This window comes from Macaca nemestrina, chromosome 9 (assembly GCF_043159975.1).
Source record: "Macaca nemestrina isolate mMacNem1 chromosome 9, mMacNem.hap1, whole genome shotgun sequence".
Taxonomy (NCBI): Eukaryota; Metazoa; Chordata; class Mammalia; order Primates; family Cercopithecidae; genus Macaca; species Macaca nemestrina.
In genome coordinates this window covers 86,893,613-86,921,321 of record NC_092133.1, presented here as the reverse complement: position 1 = coordinate 86,921,321, position 27,709 = coordinate 86,893,613, and the positions used below count along the sequence as shown (strand labels likewise).

Sequence of the window (27,709 nt, the reverse complement as noted above, 5' to 3'; positions counted from 1 at the left end):
AAGATCTTAACAGGAAGCTGCTGATCACCAATTTCAGATTTTTCTATCTATTGGGTGACTCCTTTCCCTGGCGCCAGCTGCATCCAGTTATTTTAGAGAGGCAGTTTCACAGCTGCCCGTGCATCTCTTGAAGGTTGTCTGACATTCCCGGTGGTGGTAGGAGCCCTGTCCTGCCCTGCTCATGTCTGACTGGCTACCTACTGTAACATTTCCTCAAACTTTTACTTAATAGTTACTGTAGTAGCATATGTGTGTACATATATATTTGCACGTATGTGCATACACATGTATACATGCCAGATTCTAGTTTACGTATTCAGAATACAAAGTTAATATGGTTATTTTCAGGAAGTTTGGGATCTAATGAGGGAAAGAAAACAAGTGTGCTCTAGCATGATAATAATCTAACAAAACAAGATAAATAGCTGCCTACTTTGAAGGTTCTGAAGACTTCATAAAGGTAATGAAAATTTGGCAGAGCTGTGAAGGTGACAATAGAGATTTAACCAGATACAGTGGGGGAGGTGGCAATTGGTAGTAGTGGTATTAAAAAGAGAGGCCACTAGTAGTATGTATACAGGGATGTAGATATGAAAATGAATTTGCTATGTTTAAGGAATTTTAAGTGTTTAAGACTTGTTTGGAATGAATAGTGTTTTGATAAGAAAGTATATGAAAATCAGGATGACATAATCAGAGTATAGGCATTATAGCATTAGAAACCTGGGAGTTCCTTAGAAAGATAATGTTATTCCAAAGTGAGGATAAGGGTTTTATGGGGGCTGGATGTGTCTAGCAACAGCTGGAGTTAGGCAGAAGGATAGGAAGCACTTAGTAAAAGCTGAGGCAAGGAAGGATTCCTAGGGAGTATGGAGCTAGGATATGTACTGTGTCTGGTGACTTGGAACCTGATTGAATAGAGGTGAGGAATGGGAAGAGCTGAAGGGTTCTTTGGTGATTTCTTGCCTGGGAGCTGGTCTTTATTTTACAGCATTTGCTTTGGTTACTTTGGATTATTTTATAGAAGATAAATTTAGTTTTTATGCACTGACAATTTTGTTTACCCTCAATTTCAGGTAGATCTTTTGCGAGCAGGAGAAGTTCCTAAACCTTTTCCAACACATTATAAAGATTCGTGGGATAACAAGCATGTTAAAATGCCTTGTTCAGAACAAAATTTGTACCCAGTAGAAGATGAGGTAAGAACAAAACCGAGATTCTTTTAGTCTCTGAAAAATGGTTTGGTACTTGCTTGTTTGACCTTTGATTCTGTGATGTAAAAGAACTTAGAATAACTTCCTCATGTGTTTTTCTTTTTTCCAAAAGAATGGTGAGCGAACTGCGGGGAGCCGGTGGGAGCTCATTCAGACTGCACTTCTCAACAAATTTACACGACCCCAAAACTTGAAGGTATATTGTTTTTACCATTCTTGCCTCTTTATGGGCCCTGCCTCTCCTCTTTCAAAGACTTTTTGGTCTTAATAGATTCAGGTAGCAACATTCTTTAGATGCAAAGTGCTTGCTTCCTGGCACTAAGGAAGGCTCCTTAGAGACATTCTACTAGGAAATGAGAAGAACTGAGAGTTGCAAATGACTTGCCTGGAGCCACACAGAATAATTTGGAGAACCAAGAGTAATACCTCTGTTTCTTGATTCCCCATCCAATTTCCTTCAGTCCAAGCTTCTCTTTTATTTTTTGTTTTAAAATTATCGTGTTTCTGAAATATCTTTAAAAGTAAATCAGGAAAGAATTATGACTTCAGCAATATTTGCCCAAAGGGAAGCTGAGTTTCCTAATGATTAAAGTATACGTTAAGCTTTCTGGTTTTTATTGCTCTTAATGTAGCTCCTAGGAGTTTAATAATTTATTAATCTTATATTTTGGCAATAATTTATTTTTGTTATATTTCATTTAAGACTGCAAGGGTAACCATTAGATTGTTTTTCTAATATCTAAAATATGTGTGTGTGTGTGTGTGTGTGTGTGTATATGTATATATATGTTTATATTGGGGGGCACTATAGCCATGAAAATCTTAATGTTTTTATAAATATAGACAGTGATAGAATTTTTTATACATCCATGAAAATGGATTTTATTTTCTTTCAGAGACTTAATTTGTTGTGTATAGTTTCTCAGATTTCTTAATATTTTCTACTGAGACTTGTGTAGCAGGGTGAGCCACAGACAGAACCTCTCAGACACCGAGTTGTAGAAGGAAGGGCTTTATCCAGCTGGGAGCATCGGCAAGCTACTGCCTTAAAATCCAAGCTCTCCGAGTGCACAATTTATGTCCCTTTTAAGGGCTCACAACACTAAAAGATTTCACATGAAAGGGTCGTGATTGATTTGAGCAAGCAGTGGGTATGTGATGGGGCTGCATGCACTGGTGGTCAGAGAGAAACAGAACAGGGCAGGGAGTTTCATAGTATTCTTCTGTACAATATCAGGAACATCGGTTTCTAAGTCATGAGTTGATTTTTAACTACTGGGTTTAGGCCAGGCAGACCCAGGCCTGGTTCTGGGCCTGGTGCCGGGCTGCCTGTCTTTGGTTTTACTTCATTGTTTTTTCTTAAAACAGGTGCTGAATATAAAACAACATAAAACAATATGAGAGGGTCTGTCTCTTTCCTCATTTCCCCCCTTTGGAGACTCACACTTTTTATTAGTGGGAGTTCTTACTCTTATTTTTGCTACTCATGTCTTTTTGTGCAGTAGATTGATAGTGATTCGTATAGTACACTTGTGCTGAAGCATTTTGTTGAACTGAGGTAGCAATGAAGCTTTTTTATCATTTGAAGAAATACAGGTAGCAAACAAAGGAGCAGTAGGCAGGTTTTTATTACTATTATAACTTTTATTATGAGTTTTAAATTCTCTTAGTGCTGGGAACTAATTTTTAAGCATGGCTCTCAGATTAAGTCCGTGCCACACTTGCACAGGTACATGTACCAGTTTTGTCATATGTTAAACTATGTCTTTAACTACTTGCCTTTGGTTATCTATGTGTAGACAGTAATTAGTAAGGTTACATTTCTTATAGACCCTTTTTTAGTTGCTAGCAAGTAGTCGGGAGCCAATCTATTTTGATAGATAGCATTTTTTATCTGAGTGTTTTGTTTGTTTGTTTGTTTTTTGCCAGGCCATAATAGTCAAGCCTTGACCAGTTTTATTAGTAGTAATTTCTAAAACAGCTTGTAACCGTATAATTCAGTTGAGCATGTAAATGGGGGTCTGATATCCCCATGAGCCATCTTGTGCCCGAGCGGCGGGTCCATAGTATTGTATGATTTTTTCAGGGGCCATTCATCATCTTTTTAATTATTTATGGCTATGCTTCGTTTTTCACGGGAAGCATAGACTGGGAAGCCCAGAAGTTCACCTGTTTATGGGCAGTAAGAAGAAAGGTGGTTTAATATTGCCAATAACATAACCACCTGTCCACTGGTCAGGCAGCTTAGCGTAGGCTCTATGTCTACCTATCCAGTATAACCTGGTGGGGGCAGTCTAGTCCTGGTGGAATTCTGGGTGGGCCCAGACAGTCTGCAACCTTGGAAATTTACTGAATGGATTTCTTTTTGCATAATTGGAACTCCACCATGTAACTGTTTTTGCAGTACTATTATAACAGCTTTTGCCCAAGACAACTAAGCCGCCCTACAGGATGAGTGAATTCTTTTTCTTCTCTAGCTATGCAATACTGTCTAATAATTGAGACTTTTAGAACCCAAAAATTGTCAGGGTGGTTCTTTTGGGCCGGGAATTCATCAGGAGCTGGGTCTGTAGGAACTAATTCTCGGGCGTCCCGTGGTCATTGATCTCCTGTTAGGCTTCCTCCACAAACATAACATGAAGTGACTTTTAGAGGCTGGGCTACATGTTTGGCTAATTGCAAAAACAAATTCTTAGTTTTTCCTGGAATCTCAGGTACTGGCACATTTTATTCATCATAGAAAGTCTGAAATACTGGTTCTAGAGAGTCTCATTGAACCTCTCCTTTTATTAGGATGCTTACGCTAGGATCTAGTCCTTTTTCATTAATGTCTAATGTTACTTTTTTTTTTTTTTTTTCATTTTGGGTCTGAGGGGTTTGTGATTACCAATTCCAAAGGGTTGTAGCTCCCACTCATGCAGGAGGGGCTGACTTTTCCTTTTTGGAGCCAAACAGGATCTTTTTAATTTTTTTTTCAAGTAGCCCAAATGACACAAGACCAGTATTGACACATTTTACATAAATACAATTCTTGACAGATATACTTATTTTCTGCTGTGTAACTTTTCTTTCCCAATCTAGAGAACCGCATCCCATCCCATTCTGCTTATTATTCATAGCGGCACAGGTGTCAAAATTTTTTTTTTTTTTTTTTTGAGACGGAGTCTCGCTCTGTCCCCCAGGCTGGAGTGCAGTGGTGCGATCTCGGCTCACTGCAAGCTTCGCCTCCTGGGTTCACGCCATTCTCCTGCCTCAGCCTCCCGAGTAGCTAGGACTACAGGCGCCTGCCACCGCGCCCGGCTAATTTTTTGTATTTTTAGTAGAGACGGGGTTTCACCGTGGTCTTGATCTCCTGACCTTGTGATCTGCCTTCCTCGGCCTCCCAAAGTGCTGGGATTACAGGCGTGAGCCACCGCACCAGGCCAGGCCTCAAATTTTAAGGTTACATTTTTGGCGACCCCCCTTTTTTTTTTAAGCTATTACTTTACCTGTGTCACTTAGAAAAGGACCACTCCTTAATTTTATTTTGAAAACTGTGATTATGAGAGGTTCAGAGGGGTCATAGCACACATCGGACTGGTCACTTCCTGGATTACATACTTTGTACTGGGTGTCATTATATAAACAAGTTTCTTTTAGAGTCCTTGTACACTTATAATAACCATAAAATAATAGGACTGGCCAGGCTCAGTGGATCAAGACTGTAATCCCAGCACTTTGGGAGGCTGAGACGGGCGGATCACGAGGTCAGGAGATCGAGACCATCCTGGCTAACACGGTGAAATCCCGTCTCTCCTAAAAAAATACAAAAAACTAGCTGGGCGAGGTGGCAGGCGCCTGTAGTCCCAGCTACTCTGGAGGCTGAAGCAGGAGAATGGCGTAAACCCGGGAGGCGGAGCTTGCAGCGAGCTGAGATCCGGCCACGGCACTCCAGCCTGGGCAATAGAGCGAGACTCCGTCTCAAAAAAAATAAAAAAATAAAATAATAGGACTGTAGCAGTCTTGTGTCCTACCTCAGTAACTTGATGTCTGTATACTGGGAACAGCCCTCAGTCTGAGGAAGGTCAGTTGAAGTCCTTACTGTACAAGTCCAAATTTTAAGGAAAATGAGTCCCACGATGAGTTTCCTTGTGTTTCGGCCATGCGTGGACCAGTCAGCTTCTGGGTGTGACTGGAGCAGGGCTTATCATCTTTTTCAGAGTCACTTTGCAGGGCTTGGCGAAACTGCTCCCATCCATGTACAGCTCCCAGTCTACTGGATGTTTAAAGATGGTCTCGGAGGTTGGGCCCACTAGGATAAACTGAGTCCAATACTTTTACACAATTATGTTTAACTGGGCTCTCTGATACCAGGAGCAAAGTGGCGGGGTTTAGGGTGTTGCAAACTTCGATGATTATGTGGGGATTTTTACAGAGCAAGCTTTGGTATCTAGTTAGTCTGGCATTTATTAGCTAATGGTGTCCTTTGGTATTTATTAAAATTACCACAGCATGGGGGGACTTTAGGTTTTGCCTAAGAGTTAGCTTATCTGCTTCTTGTGCTGACAGGGCCGTTGCTGCCAGGGCTCTTGGACACGGGGGCCAGCCTTCGGAAACCCTGTCTAGTTGTTTTGAGAGATAGGCCACTGGCCTTGGCCAGGGCCCTACAGTCTGGGTTAAAACTCCAACTGCCATTTCCCCCACCACACACACACATAGAGTGTAGAGAGTTTTGTCAGGTCAGGTAGCCTCAGGGCTGCGTCCGACATGAGTTTTTCTTTTTAACTCATGAAAAACTCATGAGGAAAACTCTTTTTAACTCATGAAAAACTCATTGTTGGTTGTAATAGATGTAGTTTATCTAATCTACATTTTTATTGACTGTCATTTACCAAAATATTGACTTAAATCCTGTAACTATTTGATTTCAAGCTTTAAATTGATCTGGTATTTCTTGCGGGGTTCCAATTGCATTTAAATAGATGTGAGAGTTGTAAGATCTATAAAGGGCTTCTCTCAACTTTACAATGTATTATTATTATTATTTTTTCTCTTGTTGATGAAATGCCAGGGTGAAAGGGATAGCCAAATGAACTAAAGCACAAATGCCACTCTAATTATTTGGCAGAGTGCCCAGTAAAGGTCCACCACACTATCACCACACATCCGCTCAGGGATGAACAAGGGCTGACTGATAAGCTCTTGAAAATTCTTAAGCTCACCGCATCCCTTCAGGTCTCCAAGTAATGCTAAGTTTGCTTCCTGCCGTGAGAGACACGAAGTGGACTTAGTGTTGGGGGAAACTGGATGGCCCTCAGGGGCTGACCCGCAGGGACTTTGGGATATAGCAGAGAGAGCTTGGCATGACTTATTACTCCAGGCTGTAGAATCCTGGAAAAGAACTACCATGCAGCCCACGCCTGGTTGACTGGAGGACCACCTTAGTGGAAGGGGGACAGTCAGGGCCTCTGGCCTGCCGTGTGCACAAGCATAACAATTGCTTTTGTTTAATGTGCAGATGGAATATTTGATCCATTTCAACCAGGCTGTTGCATCTTGGTATGCTGTCTTAATTGCCAAAGTTTGTTTTAAGTCTTTAACTTTTATGATCTTCTAGTAAAATGAATGTTTCCTTTAGCACCTATTTTTACTAGTTTTAGACCCAAAAAAGCTAAATACCGTTTTATATTAATAATCCTTTTTGTATGATTTTTATACCAGATAAGCTAAATTTTACCTTTATATTAGTGTGTTATTAATTTTAATAAAACCTTGTAGACTTATTTATCCAATTTTTCATGTTTGACCATAAGGTAAGATTTTATAGACTCTTTTTAACCTTTTATAATTTTTGTTTAAGAGCGGGTTGATGTTTTAAGAAAAACCTGTTGCATTTTTACTTTAACGTCTAGTTCGCAGAAAAAACTGGATGATACCTTTTTAACTTTAATGTGTTTACACACAGAATTTGCTTTACAATTAACGTTTTAAAACTTGCTTAAACTTTTAAAACAGTTTTTTAACCTTTTAATGTAGGTAAAAATCCACATTCTTATGCCTCCTTATAATCTTTTTATTAAAGATATATTTTACTTTTTTAATACACCTTGTATATAACTGTACTCAGGAGGCCTTATTACTTTTAAATTATATGATATTTTTTGCATAAACATTTTTTATAATCTTTTTTTCACGACTTTCACAATTTTTTGACATGTCTCAACTTTTTGACTTATTACAAACTTTTTTTTTTTTTAAATAACCTGTTTATTTCAGGACAAGAATTTACCATGGAACATTTTTTTTAATATAAATTCTGCCTCCTCCCTTTTTTTTTTCTTTCTTAAAATTTTTCAACATAGTTCCTAGTGGGATGGGCTTATTTTACACCTGACCCATGTTTTCTCAAGACAAAATACCACACTCACCATACACACTCACCACAAAACAAAGAACGGGTAAAGAGAGCACACACACACTTTTATCGTTTATACCAAACTAAAATCAGAATACCACAAAATCCAAAATCCAAGTACCAAGAAATCTAAGCCAAGTCAAAACTAAAACCAAAGTATCCAGCAATTCGAGTCAAGTCAAAACCAGAACAAAAGTGCCAATACAGGCACACCGTGGGTGATCAGACCAGGCCACGCTTCCACTCAGATGGAGTGGGCAAGTTCCAAAGACTGGTCTTACCAAGTCAAGTCAAAACCAGAACAAAAGTGCCAGTACAGGCACACCGTGGGTGATCAGGCCACGCTTCCACTCAGATGGAGTGGGCAAGTTCCAAAGACTAGTCTTACCAAGTTTCAGATGTCCAGACTCGAAGTGCCAGTTCCTTCCCGGTGTTCAGACACTGTGTTAATCCTCCACGAGGGCCTGCTACACATTGCTCTGGTGAGGCATTCCACCGGGGCAATTGCCTACCCGGGAGCTCTCTTTGGATCGCCTCATTCAGGCTGGCCAGAGTCTACCACAGGGATACTCTACAGGGCAGTCCTAAGCTGCCTAAGGGGCTGCCTCCACCATCCGTCCATCAGTTACCTCACTTCCTGGTCAGGGAACCAAGAAATATAGCAGGACAAGCCGCAGACAAAACCTCTCAGACACCGAGTTGTAGAAGAAAGGGCTTTATTCAGCTGGGAGCATAGGCAAGCTACTGCCTTAAAATCTGAGCTCTCCGAGTGCACAGTTTATGTCCCTTTTAAAGGCTCACAACACTGAAGATTTCACATGAAAGGGTCGTGATTGATTTGAGCAAGCAGCGGGTATGTGATGGGGCTGCATGCACCGGTGGTCGGAGTGAAACAGAACAGGGCAGGGAGTTTCACAATGTTCTTCTATACAATGTCAGGAACATCGGTTTCTAAGTCATGAGTTGATTTTTAACTACTGGGTTTAGGCCAGGCAGACCCAGGCCTGATTCTGGGCCTGGTGCCGGGCTGCCTGCCTGTGGCTTTACTTCATTGTTTTTTTCTTAAAACAGGTACTGAATATAAAACAATATGAGAGGGTCTCTCTCTTTCCTCACTTGCAAGTTATTGTTAAACTTTCTATACATTTCTGTAGCTCCTGTTTTTTTTCTTTACATGGAAAACATTGATATGTTATGCCATAATGTATTTTGAAGGCTTTGTTCCTTGGGGACAGTGTTTCTCAATCTTCTAATGGGCTCTTAAAAAAAAAAAAAAAAGCAGACTCTTTATTTTTATTTATTTATTTTTTACAGTACAATTGATTTATTTAAAACAGTTACGAAAAAGCACAACAAAATAGAGATTTTCCTTAGAATTATTAATGGTTTGTTAAAGATCAGGTAGGATTACAGGGTAAGAAATGGTATTAAGTGGGGAGAGCACCTGACTAGTTCTAAGGCTTTAGATACAATGTAGTTGATTACATATTAATTCAGCCATTACATACTGGGGATAGTAGATGGGGGATCAGTAATTTATCTACAAGGAACTCCTACACAGATCCGTGAAGACCTTCCCAGTGCCGTCTTTCTCCACTCCTTAGGACCCTAAAGTCACCTGGATGACAGCATTTCCATCCTTCTTTCTCCACCCCATTCCCTATCCATATATTCTTCCCAATCCTAAGGTGCTATGCAAGCTGAGAGCAGTCTGCTCTCTGCAGCTGGAACATACACTGTTTTGGTTACAGGGATCCTGTGTGACTAAGAAGGTTTTAGGTGCAGCCTTATTTTAATACTTCAAGTTAGCCTTGAGTACAGTCAGTCCCTTCCGCAACACAATTTAGATTCTCTTGAATGCAAGTATCAAGCAAGTGAGCGATCAACCCTGCCTTCAGCATTACCAACAATACACTAACCACTCATGGCTCACAACTACAAAAAGCAAACTCTTCAAATGGAAAAAATCTCAAGTTCTGCTAGAGTTTACTTAGTTTTAGTATAATGTTAATTATGTGTATACAAACATAAAACTAAATATAAACTCCTTATACTTTTTTTTTTTTTTTTTTAATTTGAGACTGAGTCTCGGTCCATCACCTAGGGTGGAGTGCAGTGGTGCGATCATAGCTCACTGCAACCTCTGTTTCCAAGGCTCAAGCGATCCTCTCATCTCAGCCTCCTGAGTAGCGGGGACTACAGGTGCATGCCACCATGTCCAGACTAATTTTGTTTATTTTATTTATTTATAGAGACAGGGTTTCTCTGTGTTCCCTAGTCTGGTCTCCAACTCCTGGGCCCAAGTGATCCACCTGGCCTTTCCTCCCAAAGTGCTGGCTGGGATTATAGGCGTGGGTCACTACTCCTAGCTAACTCCTTGTATCTGTAGTGCTTGTACAGATACGTCAGTTTGAATTTTTTTTTTTTTTTTTTTTTTTTGAGACAGAGTCTCACTCTGTTGCCCAGTCTGGAGTGCAGTGGTGCAATATCGACTCACTGCAAGCTCCACCTCCTGGGTTCACGCTATTCTCCTGCTTCAGCCTCCTGAATAGCTGGGACTACAGGCACCTGCCACCAAGCCTGGCTAATTTTTTGTATTTTCAGTAGAGACAGGGTTTCACCGTGTTAGCCAGGATGGTCTCTGTCTCCTGACCTCGTGATCCACCCACCTCGGCCTCCCAAAGTGCTGGGATTACAGGCGTGAGCCACTGCGCTTGTCCTGATTTTTTTTTTTTAATTTCAAGTATAATGAACCATCGTTTGATTTGTATTTATTATCCCAGTGAAAACAATTTGTAGTTGTTATTCCTTTCTTTGCACAGAAATTTTCAAACCACTGATCCAAACCTCAAAATAGTTTGCTGAGAAATTCTTTAAAATACTACATAAAGAAGAAATTATTTTGCAATTATTACTTTTCCTGCTAATCATGAACAGTTGATGGATGTTGGTGGAAACAAAGATGGGATCCTTATATAGAACATCAGATCGCAGTGGCGCGATCTCAGCTCACTGCAACCTACACCTCACTGGCTCAAGCGATTCTTGTGCCTCAGCCTCCTGAGTCGCTGGAAAAAAATCTCAAGTTCTGCTAGAGTTTACTTAGTTTTAGTATAATGTTACAGGCGTGTGCCACAGGCACATGGCACCACACTGGACTAATTTTTTATATTTTCTGACTGAGATACTGGGTCTTGCCATGTTACCCATGCTGGTCTCAAACTCCTGAGCTCAAGTGCTCAACCTGCCTTGGCCTCCCAAATACTGGGATTACAGGCATGTCATTACCACATCTGGACCAAGGTTCTTTAGAATTTAACATACCTGTACTGTGGTGTATAGAAGGACAGCTAAGTCTTTTCACTATTTTTGTCTATTAATACCCAGCCTTCATTTCTATAGCATGTTGTCATTTGGCTGTTATTTTCTAAAAACAAAATTATAAACTCACATAGAAGCAGGCTACCCAGGAATATTACCCAGAGTCCATTTGAAGAACACTATCTTAGGTTCTTTATTTTTATTCTTCTAAACAGAGGCTGTTTTTAAGAATTTTTATATTTCTTCAAACACAAATAGAATAATTATAGTGAGGCCAGGAGCAGTGGCTCAGGCCTGTAATCCCAGCACTTTGGGAGGCCGAGGCGGGTGGATCACCAGAGGTCAGGAGTTCGAGACCATCCTGGCCAACATGGTGAAACCTCAACTCTACTAAAAATACAAAAATTAGCCGGGCGTGGTGGCGGACGCCTCCCAGTTACTCGGGAGGCTGAGACAGGAGAATCGCTTGAACCCAGGAAGTGGAGGTTGCAGTGAGCCGAGATCACACCACTGCACTCCAACCTGGGCAACGAAGAGCGAAACTCCATCTTAAAAAAAAAAGGCACCTGGGCGTGATGGCTCACACCTGTAATCCCAGCACTTTGGGAGGCCAACGCAGGTGAATCACAAGGTCAGGAGATTGAGACCATCCTGGCTAACACGGTGAAACCCTCTGTCTACTAAAAAATACAAAAAAATTAGCCGGACGTGGTGGTGGGCACCTGTAGTCCCAGCTTCTTGGGAGGCTGAGGCAGGAGAATGGCGTGAACCCGGGAGGTGGAGCTTGCAGTGAGCTGAGATCGGGCCACTACATTCCAGCCTGGGCAACAGAGCGAAGACTCTGTCTCAAAAAAAAATAACTAAATGAAAGATTAACTATAGTGTTCTAAATTACACAATCTTCTTACCTCTCTAGCAATTCCTTGGTGCACCATGATTATTTCAGGAAAGGGTAATTGCTTTAATCTGAATTTCCTTTTTGCGTTTCTCTTATGGTAGATTCAATAGAACGGAGTAATCCATCGAGATATTTTTCTATCTGCTTATGGTAATTGTTTCCTTCGCTGAAAGAATGCTTTGAGAGAGGAAGAGGGAAACATTAAATCCCTCTAATTGAATATAATGATCTTTTTGCTGTTTATATATCATTTGATGTTGGATTTAGAGGGATTAGAGACATTCGGAATTTTAAAAAGTAATAGTGTCCTCAAAAGTTGATTTTACATGTAAGTACAGTAGTACTTATATAAATAATGTGTGTGATAATTTGCACATAAAGAATTTTTTGTGCTTGTTGTGAATTAGGAACTAAAAAGAACTTACTCAGTAGTTGATAACTCAAGAGTACAGAGTAGGATCCAGTTTTTCTAATGACAGGCGACCTCATGATAGACTACTTTTGAGACTTGAAGACTGAAGTGAAAATAAATACGAGCCAGAGCTTAATGCTAGTTATAAAACACTAAAAGAATTAGAGAATTACAGTGAAGAATTAGAATGCAATTGCTATTTAAAATGTTTTTCCTTACCAACTTTGAGGAATAATAATGTATGGATAAGAAAGTTTATCCTTTTAAAGTGTGTCATTTGATGAGTTTTGACATTTACACATACCCATGAAGCTCCGTTATAATCAAGACACAGAATGTTTGTATCATCCCCAAAGGTTCCTCTCCCCACTTTGCAGTCCATTCCGCTTTCTGCTCTGGCCCCAGACAACTACTAATCTGTTCTTTTTCACTATAGTTACATTCTGCATGAATGGAATCATAGTAGGTATATCTGGCTTCATTCCCTCAAAATGAAGATTTTTGAGATTCATCCGTGTTGTTCAGTATATTGGTAGTTTGCTCCAGTATATGCATTTTTTATTCATTCACCTATTGATACACATTTCTATTTAATACTTTGTGAGGTTCTGAAATTAGATACCAGTGATTAGAAAAAAAAAATCCTTAAAATCTTTTCATTTTTTTTTTCTTTCTTTTTTTTTTTTTGAGACAGGATCTTGCTCTGTCACCCAGGCTGGAGTGCAGTGGTGCGATCTCGGCTCACTGCAACCTCAACATCCTGGGCTCAGGCAATCCTCCCACCTCAGTCCCCCAAGTAGCTGGGACTACAGGCATGCACCACCATGCCTGGTTAATTTTTGTATTTTTTTCTAGGGGTCTTGTCATGTTGCCCACGCTAGTCTCGAACTCCTGGACTCAAATGATCCACCTACCTCGCCCTCCCAAAGTGTGCTATGAGCCTCCCAAAGTGTGCTATGAGCCACCGTGCAGGCCAAAATCTCTTAATTCTTTTTTTTTTTTTTTTTTTTTTTTGGAGACTGAGTCTCACTCTGTTGCCCAGGCTGGAGTGCAGTGGCGTGACCTCGGCTCACTGCAACATCTGACTCCCTGATTCAAGTGATGCTCCTGCCTCAGCCTCCCTAGTAGCTGGAATTACAAGCATACACCACCACGCCCAGCTAGTTTTTGTGTTTTTGGTAGAGGCGGGGTTTCACCATGTTGGCCAGGATGGTCTCCATCTCCTGACCTCGTGATCCACCTGCCTTGGCCTCCCAAACTGCTGGGATTACAGGCGTGAGCCACCACACCCAGCCTAAAATCTGTTAATTCTTAATAGAAAATGTTATGTTATGGCTTGTGAGCGAAAAATAAAGACTCTTTCTTGCTATCTTATTTTATGGATGATTTTTCTTTTTCTTTTCTTAAGGAGCTTGGATGTCCCTTGATTCCAAGTAAATAAGACACATTTTGTTGGCTCATCTTTTAACCTAGATGCTTAGTATGGCATGAAGTACTATTCAGGAAGCTTTGACAGAGTATTAATTTTTTTAAAACTTATTCAATGATAATGAAATTTGAAAGATTTATAGTAATAATCTAACAGTGGTTTTCAGACTTGTGTACCTCAGTAAAAAAAATTTTGAGTGTGTATTACCAAGATAAATAGTTGTTTATAAATTCTGCATATCTTTTACTTTATTAATGTAATATGTACAGTATAAAATAAGACCAAAGTAGATATTTAAAAGGATGAGATAAAAGGTAATTATAAATAAATTGTTCTTTCTGCACATCTAATGGATTGTCTTATGCATACCTGACTCGGAAACCAGATGTATAGTATTGTCTATTCAAACAGTTAAAAACTACACCAGTAGATGGCATATTTTGACTTTTCATTCTACATAAATGTGTAATTTATGTGAACTGCTAGAGGAAGATAATTATTTATATATATTGTATAAAAATACCTTATAGTAAAGGAAAAAAGACAATTTTTAAATATTTTTTCCTAAACTCGTCCCATGAAATTTTTATTTTTTGTTTTTTACAAAAAAAATTTATATCTCAACCCTATTAACTGACCCATGAAATTTTCATACTACAAATACACTATGTATCTCTGTGTATATATAATGTGACGCTTTCAAGGACCACCAACAATTGTGATATCCAAGTTCATTTTTTATCCCTCAAGATCCAGTTTTTGTCTATTTGGAGTGTATCACCCTATTTAGAACACATGCTTTAGGGTGTAATTGTGTTTTTTCACCTATTACTTGACCTTTCTAATCTCATTTTTTTAAGTGACTAATAAATTAGTATTCATTCTGTTTGTCTGTAGCTACTGATGTCCATATCAGTAGCAGGGGGAGGTTGTAGGAAGCTTGTCTAACATTATGAAATGTACTGGAGGTAGTTCATAAGAGACAGGCTCTTCATGGGTCATTCACTTGTCCATAACATGACGTTTTGTTTCTGCATTTTCCACAGGATGCTATTCTGAAATACAATGTGGCGTATTCTAAGAAATGGGACTTTACAGCTTTGATCGATTTCTGGGATAAGGTAAAAGTATCCTTATTTCTTTATGAAAATATTATTGACTACTCTATAAGAAGGTTTGAGAAGAATACCCATAATTCAGCCACACTAAGATAATTATCATCTTTTAATTTTATAAATTTGCTGTTATATATATATCTTAGATAAATATAATTAGGAGTTAATATTGAATTTTGTTTTAGTCTCTTAGAATACACATTTTCTGTTATATTTTCATACCATTATCAGCATTATCAAGGAATGTATAACAGTCCATGCTTAGATTTTGAGAATATAATGGTTCCCATATTCTCAAACATATAGGTTGCATCCAGTTTCACCCCCAATTACATTGTGACAACATCATTATATATGTATATGTATTTTCCCATATTTGATATTGTTTCTTTAGGTGATTTCCAGAAATTACATGACTAAGTCAAAGGGCACAAAACATTTGTTTTAAAATCTTTTAAAAACTTTTGCCATAAAATCCTTTTTCCACAGATTAATTGTAGCAATTTACTATGCTGCCAGTAGTGGATAGGAATATCACTTTCACAGTACCATTAGCAGAGGGAGTCTTTTCATTTGTCTGTTGGCCATTTGTATCTTTTCTTTGGAGAAATATCTATTCAAATTTTTTGTCTTTATTATTGAATTTTAGGCATTCTTTATATATTTTAGATGCAGGTTCCGTACCAGATATATGAGTTTCAAATATTTTCTCCCATTTTTTGTTTTTTTTTCCTTTTTCATTTTCTTGATGGTACACTTTGAAGCTCAAAAATTTTTAATTTTGATGAAGTCTAGTTTATCATTTTTTTCTTCTGTTTTCAGGATCATATTTAAGAAGCTAATCTAAGATCATGAAGATTTATGTTTCTTCTAAGAATTTTATAGCTTTAGCTCTTACACTATGACCATTGCCCATTTAATTTTTGTATGTAATGTAAATTAGGGGTCCAATTTTATTATTTTCCATGTGAATATCCATTTTGAGTTAATTTTCATATGTGGTATAAGGTAGGAGTTCAACTTCATTATTTTGCATGTGGATAACAAGTTGTGCCAGCACCATTTGTTGAAAAGACTCTTCTATCCCCGGTTGAATTGTGTTGGCACCTTTTCAAAATCAGTTGACGTAAGGATTGTTTCTGGCCTCTCATTTCTACTCCACTGATCTATGTGTCTATCCTTGTGCCAGTACCACACAGTCTTGGTTCCATAGCTTTGTGGTAAGTTTTAAAATCAGGAAGTGTGTGTCCTATAACTTCGTTTTTTTTTTTTCAAATTTGTTTTGCCTATTTTTGGATTCTTTGCATTTCACTCTGAGTTTTAGGATTAATTTGTTACTTTCTGCAACAAACCTAGGTGCTAAGGGCAATTCTTACATCATGTTAATAGAATCCAAACTAATTCTGCATTTCAAGGTAGTACCAGTAATTTCAGGATTATCTTACTGAGCTTTTGACCTATATGGCTTTTGCAAGGCAGACATAAAGTAAATAATGAAAGCCTTATCCTTGTGTCTGGAAATTGGATATCTCAGATATCCTTGAATCTAAATGTCTTTCACTGTTACAGCAATGTAATATCTGATGCAATGAAAAGTAGATCAAATTGATATAATCGTTATCCTTGTCACTTAAGTTATCAGGACATAACATTTGTGTTGTAACTTTCTGGGCTTAAATTGGATATAGTGGTTAATTGGGGTAAGAAGTAATGTATAATTTGATACCTTGAGATGGCAGTAAAACGTGCCATTGGTTACAATACCTCTGTCACCTTGCTATGGAGTAGTCATTTTTTTCTCTCTTCTTAATCAGAATACTCAGACAGGACCTTGTTTCCCCTTTATCTGGTGACCTTGCCCAGAAGCATGCCTGAAACGGGTAATAGATAGCAAGTTTTGGTGTGTTTAGTGTAGATCATAAATATGAAATGATTACTCAGGTGCTGATGATAGTTTTACAGTTCTTTAGAGAGAAGAGTCCTTGCATTTTCGACCTCCTGATACTTACTTACTTATTTTTTTATGAGATGGAGTCTCATCTGTCACCCAGGCTGGAGTGCAGCGGCACAATCTCAGCTCACTGCAATTTCCGCCTTGCGGGTTCAAGCAATTCTCTTGCCTCAATCTCCCAAGTAGCTGGGATTACAGGTGCCCGCCACGTTGCCCGGCTAATTTTTGTATTTTTAGTAGAGATGGGTTTTCGCCATGTTGGTGAGGCTGGTCCCAAATTCCTGACCTTAAGTGATCCTCCCACCTCGGCCTCCCAAAGTGCTGGGATTACAGGTGTGAACCACCGCTCCCAACCAGACCTTCTGATTTGCATTTACTTTGTAAACATATGGAGGGTTGGAGAAGTCCCTACAACTACACTAAGTATTCATTTCTTATTGTATTCTTTAAGTCTTTGCCCATATATATATGATGTCTTATAGCTAGATATAAATGTATGTTTAAAATTTATGCTGTATTATAAAATCTTCTGTGATATATAACTTTATAATGGTTAGCCTTAATGGTTGCAGCAATATTCCATCAAATTGATAAATTGTCTGCTCATCCACTCCTGTGTTTGTTAGAGATTTGAGGAAATTTGTATAAAGCCTATCTAGAGATTTGAAGGTGGTTCTCCCTGTGATTGTTTGCTATTCTGTCATTATTGTATACTTAACAAAATACCTTGGATGTTTAATACACTTGTGTATTTTTCTATCCATCAAATCTCCAGATATTATTCTAGAACTTTACCAAGTCGTGACCCACAGGGACAACATTGCCCATGCTTGCAGTGGTTAGTGAGAAGTAAGTGTCAGACATATATGTAGGTGGGATTGGTGGAAGCAAAGGTTTTTAGTGCAAGGGAAACAAATAAATTATATTTGATTTGCATTTTCAGTGTCTTGTTCTGCAGTAGGAAGGCTTGTTTATAAAGGGTTCTTTTTTTTTTTTTTTTTTTTAATTTAAAGCCAGGCTATAGTGCAGTGGTGCTGTCACAGCTCACTGCAGCCTCAACCTCCCGGGCTATATACATCCTCCCACTTTAGCCTCCCGTGTAGCTGGCACTACAGGCATGTGCTACCACACCTGGCTAGTTTTTTGTATTTTTTTGTAGAGACAGATTTTTCACCATTGTTACTTAGATTGTTACCCAAAATTGTCTTTATACAGATTTCTGTAGAGATGATTTTTCACCATTGTTACCCAGGCTGGTCTTGAACTCTTGGACTCAAGCAATCTTCGTTCCTCAGCCTCCCAAAGTGCTGGGATTATAGGCATGAGCCACTCTGCCTGGCCTTATAAAGGGTTCTTTTTTTTTTTTTTGAGATGGATTCTAGCTCTGTCACCAGACTGGAATGCAGTGGCATAATCTTGGCTCACTGCAACTTCCCCCTCCTGGGTTCAAGCCATTCGCCTACCTCAGCCTCCCAAGTAGCTGGGACTACAGACGTGCGCCACCATGCCCAGCTAATTTTTTGTATTTTCATTAGAGACGGGGTTTCACCATGTTGGCCATCATGGTCTCAATCTCTTGACCTCATGATCCTCCCTCCTCAGCCTCCCAAAGTGCTGGGATTACAGGCTGGAGCCACCGTACTCGGCCTTAAACTAAGGGTTCTTAAACATTGTTTATTAGCAGGGTTTGGCAATTTTTTTTCAGTTTTTATTTTTTAATTTTTTGTTGTTTTGAGACAGTGTCTCACTCTGTCGCCCAGGCTGGAGTGCAGTGGCACGATCTCGGCTCACTGTAACCTCCACCTCCCAGATTCAAGCAATTCTCGTGCCTCAGCCTCCTAAGTAGCTGGGACTACAGGCATGCACCACCACGCCTGGCTAATTTTTGGATTTTTAGTAGAGACAGGGTTTCACTATATTGGCCAGGCTGGTCTCGAACTCCTGACTTCAAGTGATCTGCACACCTCGGCCTCCCAAAGTGTTGGGATTACAGGTGTGAGTGGCTGCTCCCAGTCAGAATTTGGAAATTCTTTACTTAAATGTGACATTGAACTCTGAGTGGCTTGTTTTATTAAGGAAAATAATTAAATTTCACATCATATTAAGATTAATATTTTGCAGTTACGTTTATTTTGAGGCCGTTGATATTTATCTCCTTAAAACCTTTCTTTGATTAATTCAGTAAGTAAAGGATTTTGTAACTCAAACTACCTTACAACAAGAGGAGTTTATATCAACAGTCATTGTGAATCCGTGGTACTGTAATTACCTACATTCTGGTCTCTAGCACTAGAGATAAGGGGCCCAGAAGCCCACCCTGGTGTGTGAGCACCTCTACAGGAATGGAAGTAAGGAGTAGTACCTCAGCTTTTGTTATTTTTTTAGAAACCGGCAAAGATCACAGAGAGCAATCTGTTAATTTGTTATTTATATTTATATATTTAGGTGCTACTGAGTCAAAATGGCTGTTATTTAGTATTTTCTGCATCTTCGGGGTAATATTGGTCTTCCTCACTGCCAGCTGCTGGAAGTGCTACAAACACACAATCTGTGTTTTATGGCCCTCCTGTGTGGTGTTCCACAAAATTAAATTCAAACACTTCTGTAATTTATATTCTAAATGAATCAATATACTTACTCCTGGCATTTTTCACTGGAAAGTTGGACAAAATGTTCTATATGTTAGAAAAGGCCTCTATCAATGCATCTTGGAGGAATTTTTAAATACTTCTCTTTTATTGTTTTTGAGACAGTCTCCCTCTGTCACTCAGGCTGGAGTGGAGTGGCACAATCTCGGCCCACTGCAACTTCTGCATCTCAGGTTTAAGCGACTCTACCCCCTCAGCCTCCTGAGTAGCTGGGATTACAGGCACCTGCCACCACGCCAGGCTAATTTTTGTATTTTTAGTAGAGATAGGGTTTCACCATATTGGTAAAGCTGGTCTCAAACTCCTGACCTCAGGTGATCCACCCACCTTGGCCTCCCAAAGTGCTGGGATTACAGGCATGAGCCACAGTGCCCAGCCAAATACTCCTCTTTTACAACACCTGTGGCACTGTTTCATTTCATTCGTAGTGTATTAACTTGTGAAACTTACATTAAAGCTGTAGTAACTGAAGAAGAGCATGGGGGATATATTTTTAAGGGGGTTTCTTCTATTTCTGTGATGTTGGCTTCTATTTCTGGACTTGGATGTTTGCTTTATATTTATTCATTAGACTATACATATATATTTTTATATACTTTTTGAATATTTCACAATAAGTATAAAATGTTAAACTAAAGAGCTTTAAATCTGCAATTGATGTATGTAGCAAACTTCTTAAGAAAATGGATTAATTGTTGAAAGGAAGCCTAAGGATTTTAGTGACTGTTTCATCTTCCTTTCTGTGTTGAGTTTTATGTCTGGAATTGAAAAGATAGAAATGTATATGCCTTTCGTTTCATCCTTCCATTGGTTTTTCCATGAAGGCTATCATAAATAACAAAATGAGTGGTTTTGGTTTTGCTTTTGTTTTTTGCATCTGTGGCTGGTAAAGGTGGAGAGTGAGAGAGAGGAGTACAGGAATGACAGGACATTTAAAAGTAAAAAATGAAAAACCTAGACTTTAGAATGATTTTGTTGCTGTGATGAGGCTAGTAATATATTTCTGTTTGTAAACCACAATTTAAATATACATATATAGCATAAAGTCTTCACTTCAAATCATACATACAAAATAGATTATTGCAACTTAGAAATTCTGCATCTTTTGTGTTCGCTATTGTTACTAAAATATTGACTATGCATTCTCCTATGAGCTCTTGTCCTATAACTTGTCAGAGAAAGACTGTTTAAAGCCTCTATCACTGTAAATAAGAGTGTGTAATTCTATTAGTATTGAACTTGCATTTTTGTTTATGTGCTACTTAATTTAAAAGGTAAATGGGACATAATATTGAGTTTTGAATGATGCAAATTAAATTCATCATGTTATGTCTAAGCTATCTTTTTCTTCAGAACTCTCTATCATTTAAATTTTTTTTTAGTTTTTTTTTTCAAGAGCACAAATCCACTTTTATTTATTTACTTTTCATTAGTTTAAATCCTTGAGGGGTACAACATCACACAGATTCTGTGTCCAATGGCCTTAGCAGGAAGATTGCTTCAGAATTTGGCGTGAACCATGCCACTCTTTCCCTGGCACCAAGTTACCTTTCCATAGATTACTCTGGTTTTGTTTGGTTTGCCACCAGGAGTCACTTTGTTGTTCTTTGCTTTGTATACATAAGCACGTCTTATGCCCAAATAGAATTCTGTTTCATTTTGGGCATAAACACCTTCAATTTTAAAAAGAGCTGTGTGCTCTCTTTGGTTCTGGAGACTCCACTTATACTCAGCAAAAATGGCCTTGGACCATAGCCTTCCAGACATATTTGCTTTTTAGAAGTCCTGTTCCCAGCAGGCCTCCACAGGCTCCAAGTTGGCAGAAAGAGAAAGGCCATTTAAAATTTTAAAAACAGGTACAACATAATTCATTGTCTCCAAAATTGAGGCATGTATTATTATACCTGTGTTTAACTAAAATAACAGTTTTTGAACTTGTGATTATGGAAAACTTTAAAAATTATAATGTATTGGCAGAGCATCAGTAGAAACTCAGAAAAAGGAACATAAACTTGTATTAAAACAGATTACAAAAAAAGTTATTTCATGGACACAGAGTAATGGCTGGAAGAAATTAAGTTTTGATTTATGTCTATTATGTAATAAAAAGTTAAAATATATGTTGAAATTATTAGGCAAAAATCATAGCACAAATCAGCTATGATTCAATAACGTAAAACACAATAGTTGTATGTTTATGCATCACTTGAGCATCAATGCATTCATGCATATGTGGTATACTGTGAACATCCTGGCTTTCTGAGGTGTGGCATGCTATTATGAGTAGCTTATCTCATGGTAATTATAACTGTATCAAATATACTCAGTATTTTTGTGTATTAAAAATTTTAGACAAAAATGTTGTTAGAGGATTTTTCTTTCTTCTCTCTTCATTCCTCCTCTCTCCACCCCTTTATCCCCAGACTATCTATAAACATTTCTTGGAGGGTTAGTGCTCTTTAGAATAGTTTGGGAAAAGCTTACCTAACGCAGCAAATTGTTGTAACTACCATTTTAAATCACAACAGATTTCATTTTTCAGTAACTGAAGGAATGTGGCCTCCTTCCGTGATAGCCTTTTGGTGGTCATTTTTTGTTTTGTTTTGGTTTGGTTTTTTTGATAACACCGAAGTAAGTTTCTGAATGTATAGAAACACATTATTACTTGGATTGATTTAACATTCTTCATAGATAATCTGTTTTCTGGGATTTTCTTCAAAGCTTAAAAAATATGAAATGTGTTTGTTATATTTGTCACAAAGAGCCTGTACCAAACTCCTAATCAAATGAAAGCAGCCTTGAATGTTCCATAAGACTACAGCTAATGTCTTTATCTCTCTAGCTTTCGAACCTCTGATTTGGAGTTCAGTGGAAATTTAACCTTTTTGGACCTCTTCCCTTGGTGACTCACAGTCTCTGGAATCATAAGGTCTGCATTACTTTACAGCTCAATTTAATTCATAAGAACTATAGGAGCCAAAAGGGAGCTAATCAGAGTCACTAAAATATTGAAACAGATGAATTGTGACTTTTAGATTTGTATGGAATATGTGGAATTTCTCTCCCTGGTTTGGGTAATGTGTGCTTTTGAATTGGGACATATGTTGAGAGTCTGATATTTATGATATCTAAATAGTGCATATCCCAAAGGACAGATTACTCCATTTGGAACAAGGCACTTTGCTTTTATAAACTTGAAGAGTTACCATGGAATATCAGTCTTAGTTGAGCACTCTATGCACTAGATCACTGATGAAGTTAGAGTTGTTATTTTGTTTTTGCAAAACACTATCTGGATTGTAGTTATGTGGTGGACAAAGTGGTTAGAAGTTATAGATACTCAAAAGTGAAAATTCATTCAGTGGACTTTCTCTTACATTCTAATAATTAAATTAAGCTAGTACTTAGTTTGTCCTATAACTCTAACCCTTCATTTGGATCAAATAGCAGTAGAATTTATTCCTTTTAAATGTTGCTGTGGTGTTGATTTCATTATCCAAAAATCTACTGTTAGACGAGTGAAAATAATTTTATGTTTTAATCTTGCCCGTGATTTGTGTCTCTCTTTATCAGCTAGCTCTGAAGTGTTTTGGGTTTTGTTTTGTTTGTATTTTATTAACACAGTTCAACATGATGCCTTGATTTATAATTCCTGTTAAATTAATTTACATTTATTCTTCTTATGTTCCTGCTATCAAAATAAATTCTGTAGTCTTTTTGAGTATGCTTCGAACATTTTTATCTACAAGTAACATTTCATATTTAACCCTGGAAGGACTATTATAGTATTTTTATCTGAAGGTAGAAATAATGAGTAAATGAAAACAGGACGTTAGATTTGTTTTTCAAATTTATGTACTGTTTCAATGTGTAGCCTATTTAAACAAGCGGTAAACTTGGTCATCAAAGACTAAATAGATCCATTGGTCCTTTTATATGAGGGGGTGCTGTGCTGTTGGTGCTATGGTTTACCAAAGACTGAGCCAATGGCCTTTCTCCTTATTTACTATTAGTACTAGTAGAGAAAAATACTCATCCTCGATTTATTGTGATGATAATGACAGGTAATCATTAAGTACAAGGGTCTGTCAGATTCTAAGCTAGCGAAATAATTTTTCTTTATACAGTGTGTTAAAGAAGTTTTTGGTAAGCTGAGTGACATAGTACCGTGTTGCCACAAATGCTCTTTGATTACATGAAAAGCGTTATAAAAAGACATTGTCTGCAACAGGGGCCATTTCCAGCATAGTGAAATACAGAATATTTTCAAATGAACTCCAAAGTGATATATGTTGAAGTCTTGCTCTTGGTCTAATCTGCCTCAGTCCTGAGAAGCCTAGCTCTAAGATAAACAAACGGCATCTTCCACTGGGAGTGTAATGTTGGAACTGCTCACTGCCTTAAGTAACCATATGCATAGCCTCTTTCCTGGTGGTTGGCTCCTGTCTCCCTTTGTAATCCTTTCCTTCTTCCATGCCTGCTGCTTAAGTTGCAGACTTTTCCAGCATCACTTCTCTTGGACACTTTTATCTGTTGCAGGCATAGGTCTGTCTCATTTCAAACTCACCCTTCTACAAGATCCTCCCTGTAGATATCTCCTTTGTGTTTGCTGGATCATCTTATTTGGTTATCTGTGGCGATGGAGGTGGTAGTGCTTATTACTGAGAGTTTTCTATGTACCAGCTATAGTGTCAGCAGTATGCTTTATCTGATTTAATTCTAACAACCACCTCATGAGTTAGATACTATTAATATTTCTGTTTTACAAATGAAGAATGGAAAACCAAGGTTTAGGGAGTTTAAGTAACTAAGTGACATCTCACTTTTATCTATGGGCCGTGGCACATGCCATCAGAGTCGGTCTTTGACATCGCACCTAGGAAAGAAGCTGAATCAGATTAAACATACTACCCAAACATTAGGTCAGTTGAAAATGGCTAGGGAAAGGGGAAGATTCATTGTAAAAACTAATTGAGTAAAGCTAGGGAGGCCTGGTAAGTTCAAAGACTTGAATTAAAAGTAGAAAGAAGAGGAAAACCTTCTAGCAAAAGGTGGCCTTAATGGCCCATAGCCTTAGATCTGGCATCATTTAGAACCACATGGCTGGGCATGTGGCTCACGCCTGTAATCCCAATACTTTGGGAGGCTGAGGCAGACAGATCACTTGAGGTCAGAAGTTTGAGACCAGCCTGACCAACATGGTGAATCCCTGTTTCTACTAGGAAAAAAAAAAAAGGCAGCAACAGCACAGTCTCAGGGAGAGCACCTACCAGCTTCCAACAGTCTTCGTTCCTTTGAATCCTTTGCCATCTGGTTGTACTCCCTCTTCCCATTCTTGTTATCTGCCCATCTTTGACACCTCTTTTCCTCTCTCCTGTTACTAGGCATCACCTTGGGCAACTTCGTTTCAGTTGATATTCATGTTGATGAACCATTTACTAGTCACACCCAAGTCTGAGTGTGAGACCTACTTTATTAACTCATGTGACCACAAATGACCAGAGCTTGGACCTGGTTATCCCCTGAGCCAGCTCCTTCTCTGAAGTCATGAACTCATAATTCTTCTCCCACCACAGCCTCCTAGTTTTCTATTCCCTTATTCCTACTGTGCTTTCTGTTTTTTGAGTCTCCACTGCTTTCATCCCTTTTCTTCTGGTCCACTGTGTCCTAGGTTGTATTATGCAAATATTAACACTTCATGAGTAAAGGGTTAATGGTTAAGATGGGGGAATGTACTGCGTATTATATCCTCCTTCTGGGAATAGCTCTGAGGAGTCTTACAGTAAAGAAACATGCTTGGCTTTATTTAATTAAACCCTTTTTTTTTTTTCCAAACTTATTTATAAACAGCTTCCGTGTAACAGCTTTTGACTTCCTTTGTAGCAAGTATTCCATGGAGCACACTTTGCACAACACAGTTGTAATGGGGAAGGGAGGGAAGGAGGAAGAAATAAAGGGAGAGAGGAGAGAGGGAATAATAAATCTTACTGATAGGCCTTGCTAAGAGTTCATGTTATTCAATCTTAAGTAGGCCTTTGTTTCCTGTTGCCATCTTTTGTATATTTCCTCATTACTCTAGGATTCCAAACATTTTCATTGTTTTCTAATGTTTACTGACATTCCACTATCTGTCTGCTCCTACTTCATACCTCTTGGAGAGATTCGAGGACATCTAAAAGGTAAATGCTTTCAGTTTCTTCATTTTAAGGGTTTCAACATACTTTATGCTTCTCTTTCTTGTTATCTCAAAGGAAAAGCTAGTCTTACTCCATTCCTCAAGGGCAGCATGTCCAAAACAGTTATACTTTAGGATACATATGTCACTGTATCTTTTCTGGCCTTGACCCTCTTTCCCTGCTGCCTGGTTAGTGCTTGCTTGACTTTTAGTATTCAGCATGACTATCACTTCTGCAATTGACTGTTTTGGTTTTGTTTTTTTTTTTCTGAGACGTCTCGGTTGGAGTACAGTGGCACAATCTCGTCTCACTGCAACCTCCGCCTCCTGGGTTCAAGCGATTCTCCTGCCTCAGCCTCCTGAGTATTATAAGTGTGCACCACCTTGCCTGGCTAATTTTTATATTTTTAGTAGAGATGGTGTTTTGCCATGTTGGCCAGGCTGGTCTCAAACCCCTGACCTCAGGTGATCCGCCTGCGTTGGGCTTCCCAAAGTGCTGGAATTACAGGCATGAGCTACCACACCCGACCTAGACTTTCTTTTTTTAGAGCAGTTTTAGATTCACAGCAAAATACACAGATTTCCCATATATCCCCCACTTCCAGGCATGCACACCCTCCCCCATTGTCAACATTCTCCACTAGAATAGTGCATTTGCTACAATTGATGAACCTGCATTGGTACATCATTACCACTCAGAGTTCTATAATTGACGTTTTAGGCCGGGCGCGGTGGCTCACGCCTGTAATCCCAGCACTTTGGGAGGCCGAGGCGGGCGGATCACAAGGTCAGGAGATCGAGACCACGGTGAAACCCCGTCTCTACTAAAAATACAAAAAATTAGCCGGGCGCGGTTGTGGGCGCCTGTAGTCCCAGCTACTCGGGAGGCTGAGGCAGGAGAATGGCGTAAACCCGGGAGGCGGAGCTTGCAGTGAGCCGAGATCGCGCCACTGCACTCCAGCCTGGGCGACAGAGCGAGACTCCGTCTCAAAAAAAAAAAAAAAAAAAAAAAGAGTTCTATAATTGACGTTTTACAGTCATCTTCTATAAGCTTCCTTGTACAAGGCTGTGATTTGTTCTTTGTTATGTTCCTAGCACTTAACATAGTGAGAACTTTCAATATCACTTAATGCAGGTTATGCGCAAATCTTTTTTCTTCTGCTCTTTCTCTCTGCCAGCTTCTAATTGACGATTAGATTTATTCACCTGGATATTCCACAAGTACCTAAAACTAGCCTTGTGGCCACTCTCCAAATTCTGTCAGTGAATGGTTCCACCATTTATCTATTCATTCACTCAAGCCAGAACTGGTTCACCATCCTAACTGCCCTGTTCTGCCTCAGCCACCTTTTTCTGCTGATCTACCATTTCCTCATTTTATAGTATGATGTCATAATTTTACTTCCTAAATACTTCTTGAGTCTCGCCTCTATTTCTGTTATACTTGTCTCCTCCATACCATTGTCGTGACTCAGCTAGTATGTTGTAACAGTCACCTAGCCGACCCCTGTGTGCAGTTGGTCCCTTCAAATCCATCCTTCATGCTGCTCACACACAATGATCTCTCTGAAGCATAGATCTTAAAACCTTCCATGGCATTTCATCTCTTTTCAGCTTTATTGGTGATATTTATGGCATTCCATGACCTTGCTTCTGCCCACCTCTCCAGCATCATTTCATGCCACTTTTCCTGCTCCAAACCTGATGGTCTAATGACTCTAAATTACTTGTGGTTCTCTGTCATGGTGTTTGCTTGCTTCTTAATCCAGCCTTCAAGACTCAGCTCAGTTTTTATCTCCTCTGAGTATCCTTTTTTGTCCTCTCAGCCTCTACTAAAAACTCCTCTGTGTGCTCACAGTAGTACCTGTGCACACCTCCATGTGCTTGTTAACGTTAGGCATCATATAGCCATGAAATGTCTGAATATTTGTGAGGCCCAATTTCTCCAGGGTGTCTTAGTATTTTCTAGCTCATGGCTGATGCACAGTTAATGTTTCTTGAACTGAGTTCAGGATATTCAGGGAGAGTAGTCCAGCACACAGAAATGTGGGCTTTGAACCACAATCGCTTACTGAGAGATTTAGGAATTATTTGTGTAAGGTGATAGTTGACCATTTGTGACTGGTGATTGGAAGAGAGAAAAGGTAAGGCC

At 38.9% G+C, this 27,709-nt stretch overlaps 1 protein-coding gene and 1 pseudogene across 5 annotated transcripts in view; one reads left to right on the top strand and one right to left on the bottom strand.

Moving 5' to 3' along the window:
* LOC105486617 (poly(ADP-ribose) glycohydrolase) overlaps positions 1-27,709 on the top strand; it is a 135,586-nt gene that overhangs the window by 18,433 nt on the left and 89,444 nt on the right. For 3 of the 5 annotated variants that reach the window (XM_071069996.1, XM_071069998.1, XM_071069997.1), the window contains exons 5-7: positions 1,081-1,199; positions 1,327-1,410; positions 14,715-14,789. In XM_071069996.1, coding sequence (XP_070926097.1) covers positions 1,081-1,199; positions 1,327-1,410; positions 14,715-14,789 — 278 coding nt within the window. Of the gene's footprint in view, positions 1-1,076; positions 1,200-1,326; positions 1,411-14,714; positions 14,790-27,709 lie in introns of all 5 variants that reach the window. The other 2 variants (XM_011749547.3, XM_071069999.1) reach the window with 1 other exon arrangement.
* Positions 20,817-21,149, bottom strand: LOC139356301 (large ribosomal subunit protein eL33 pseudogene; annotated as a pseudogene).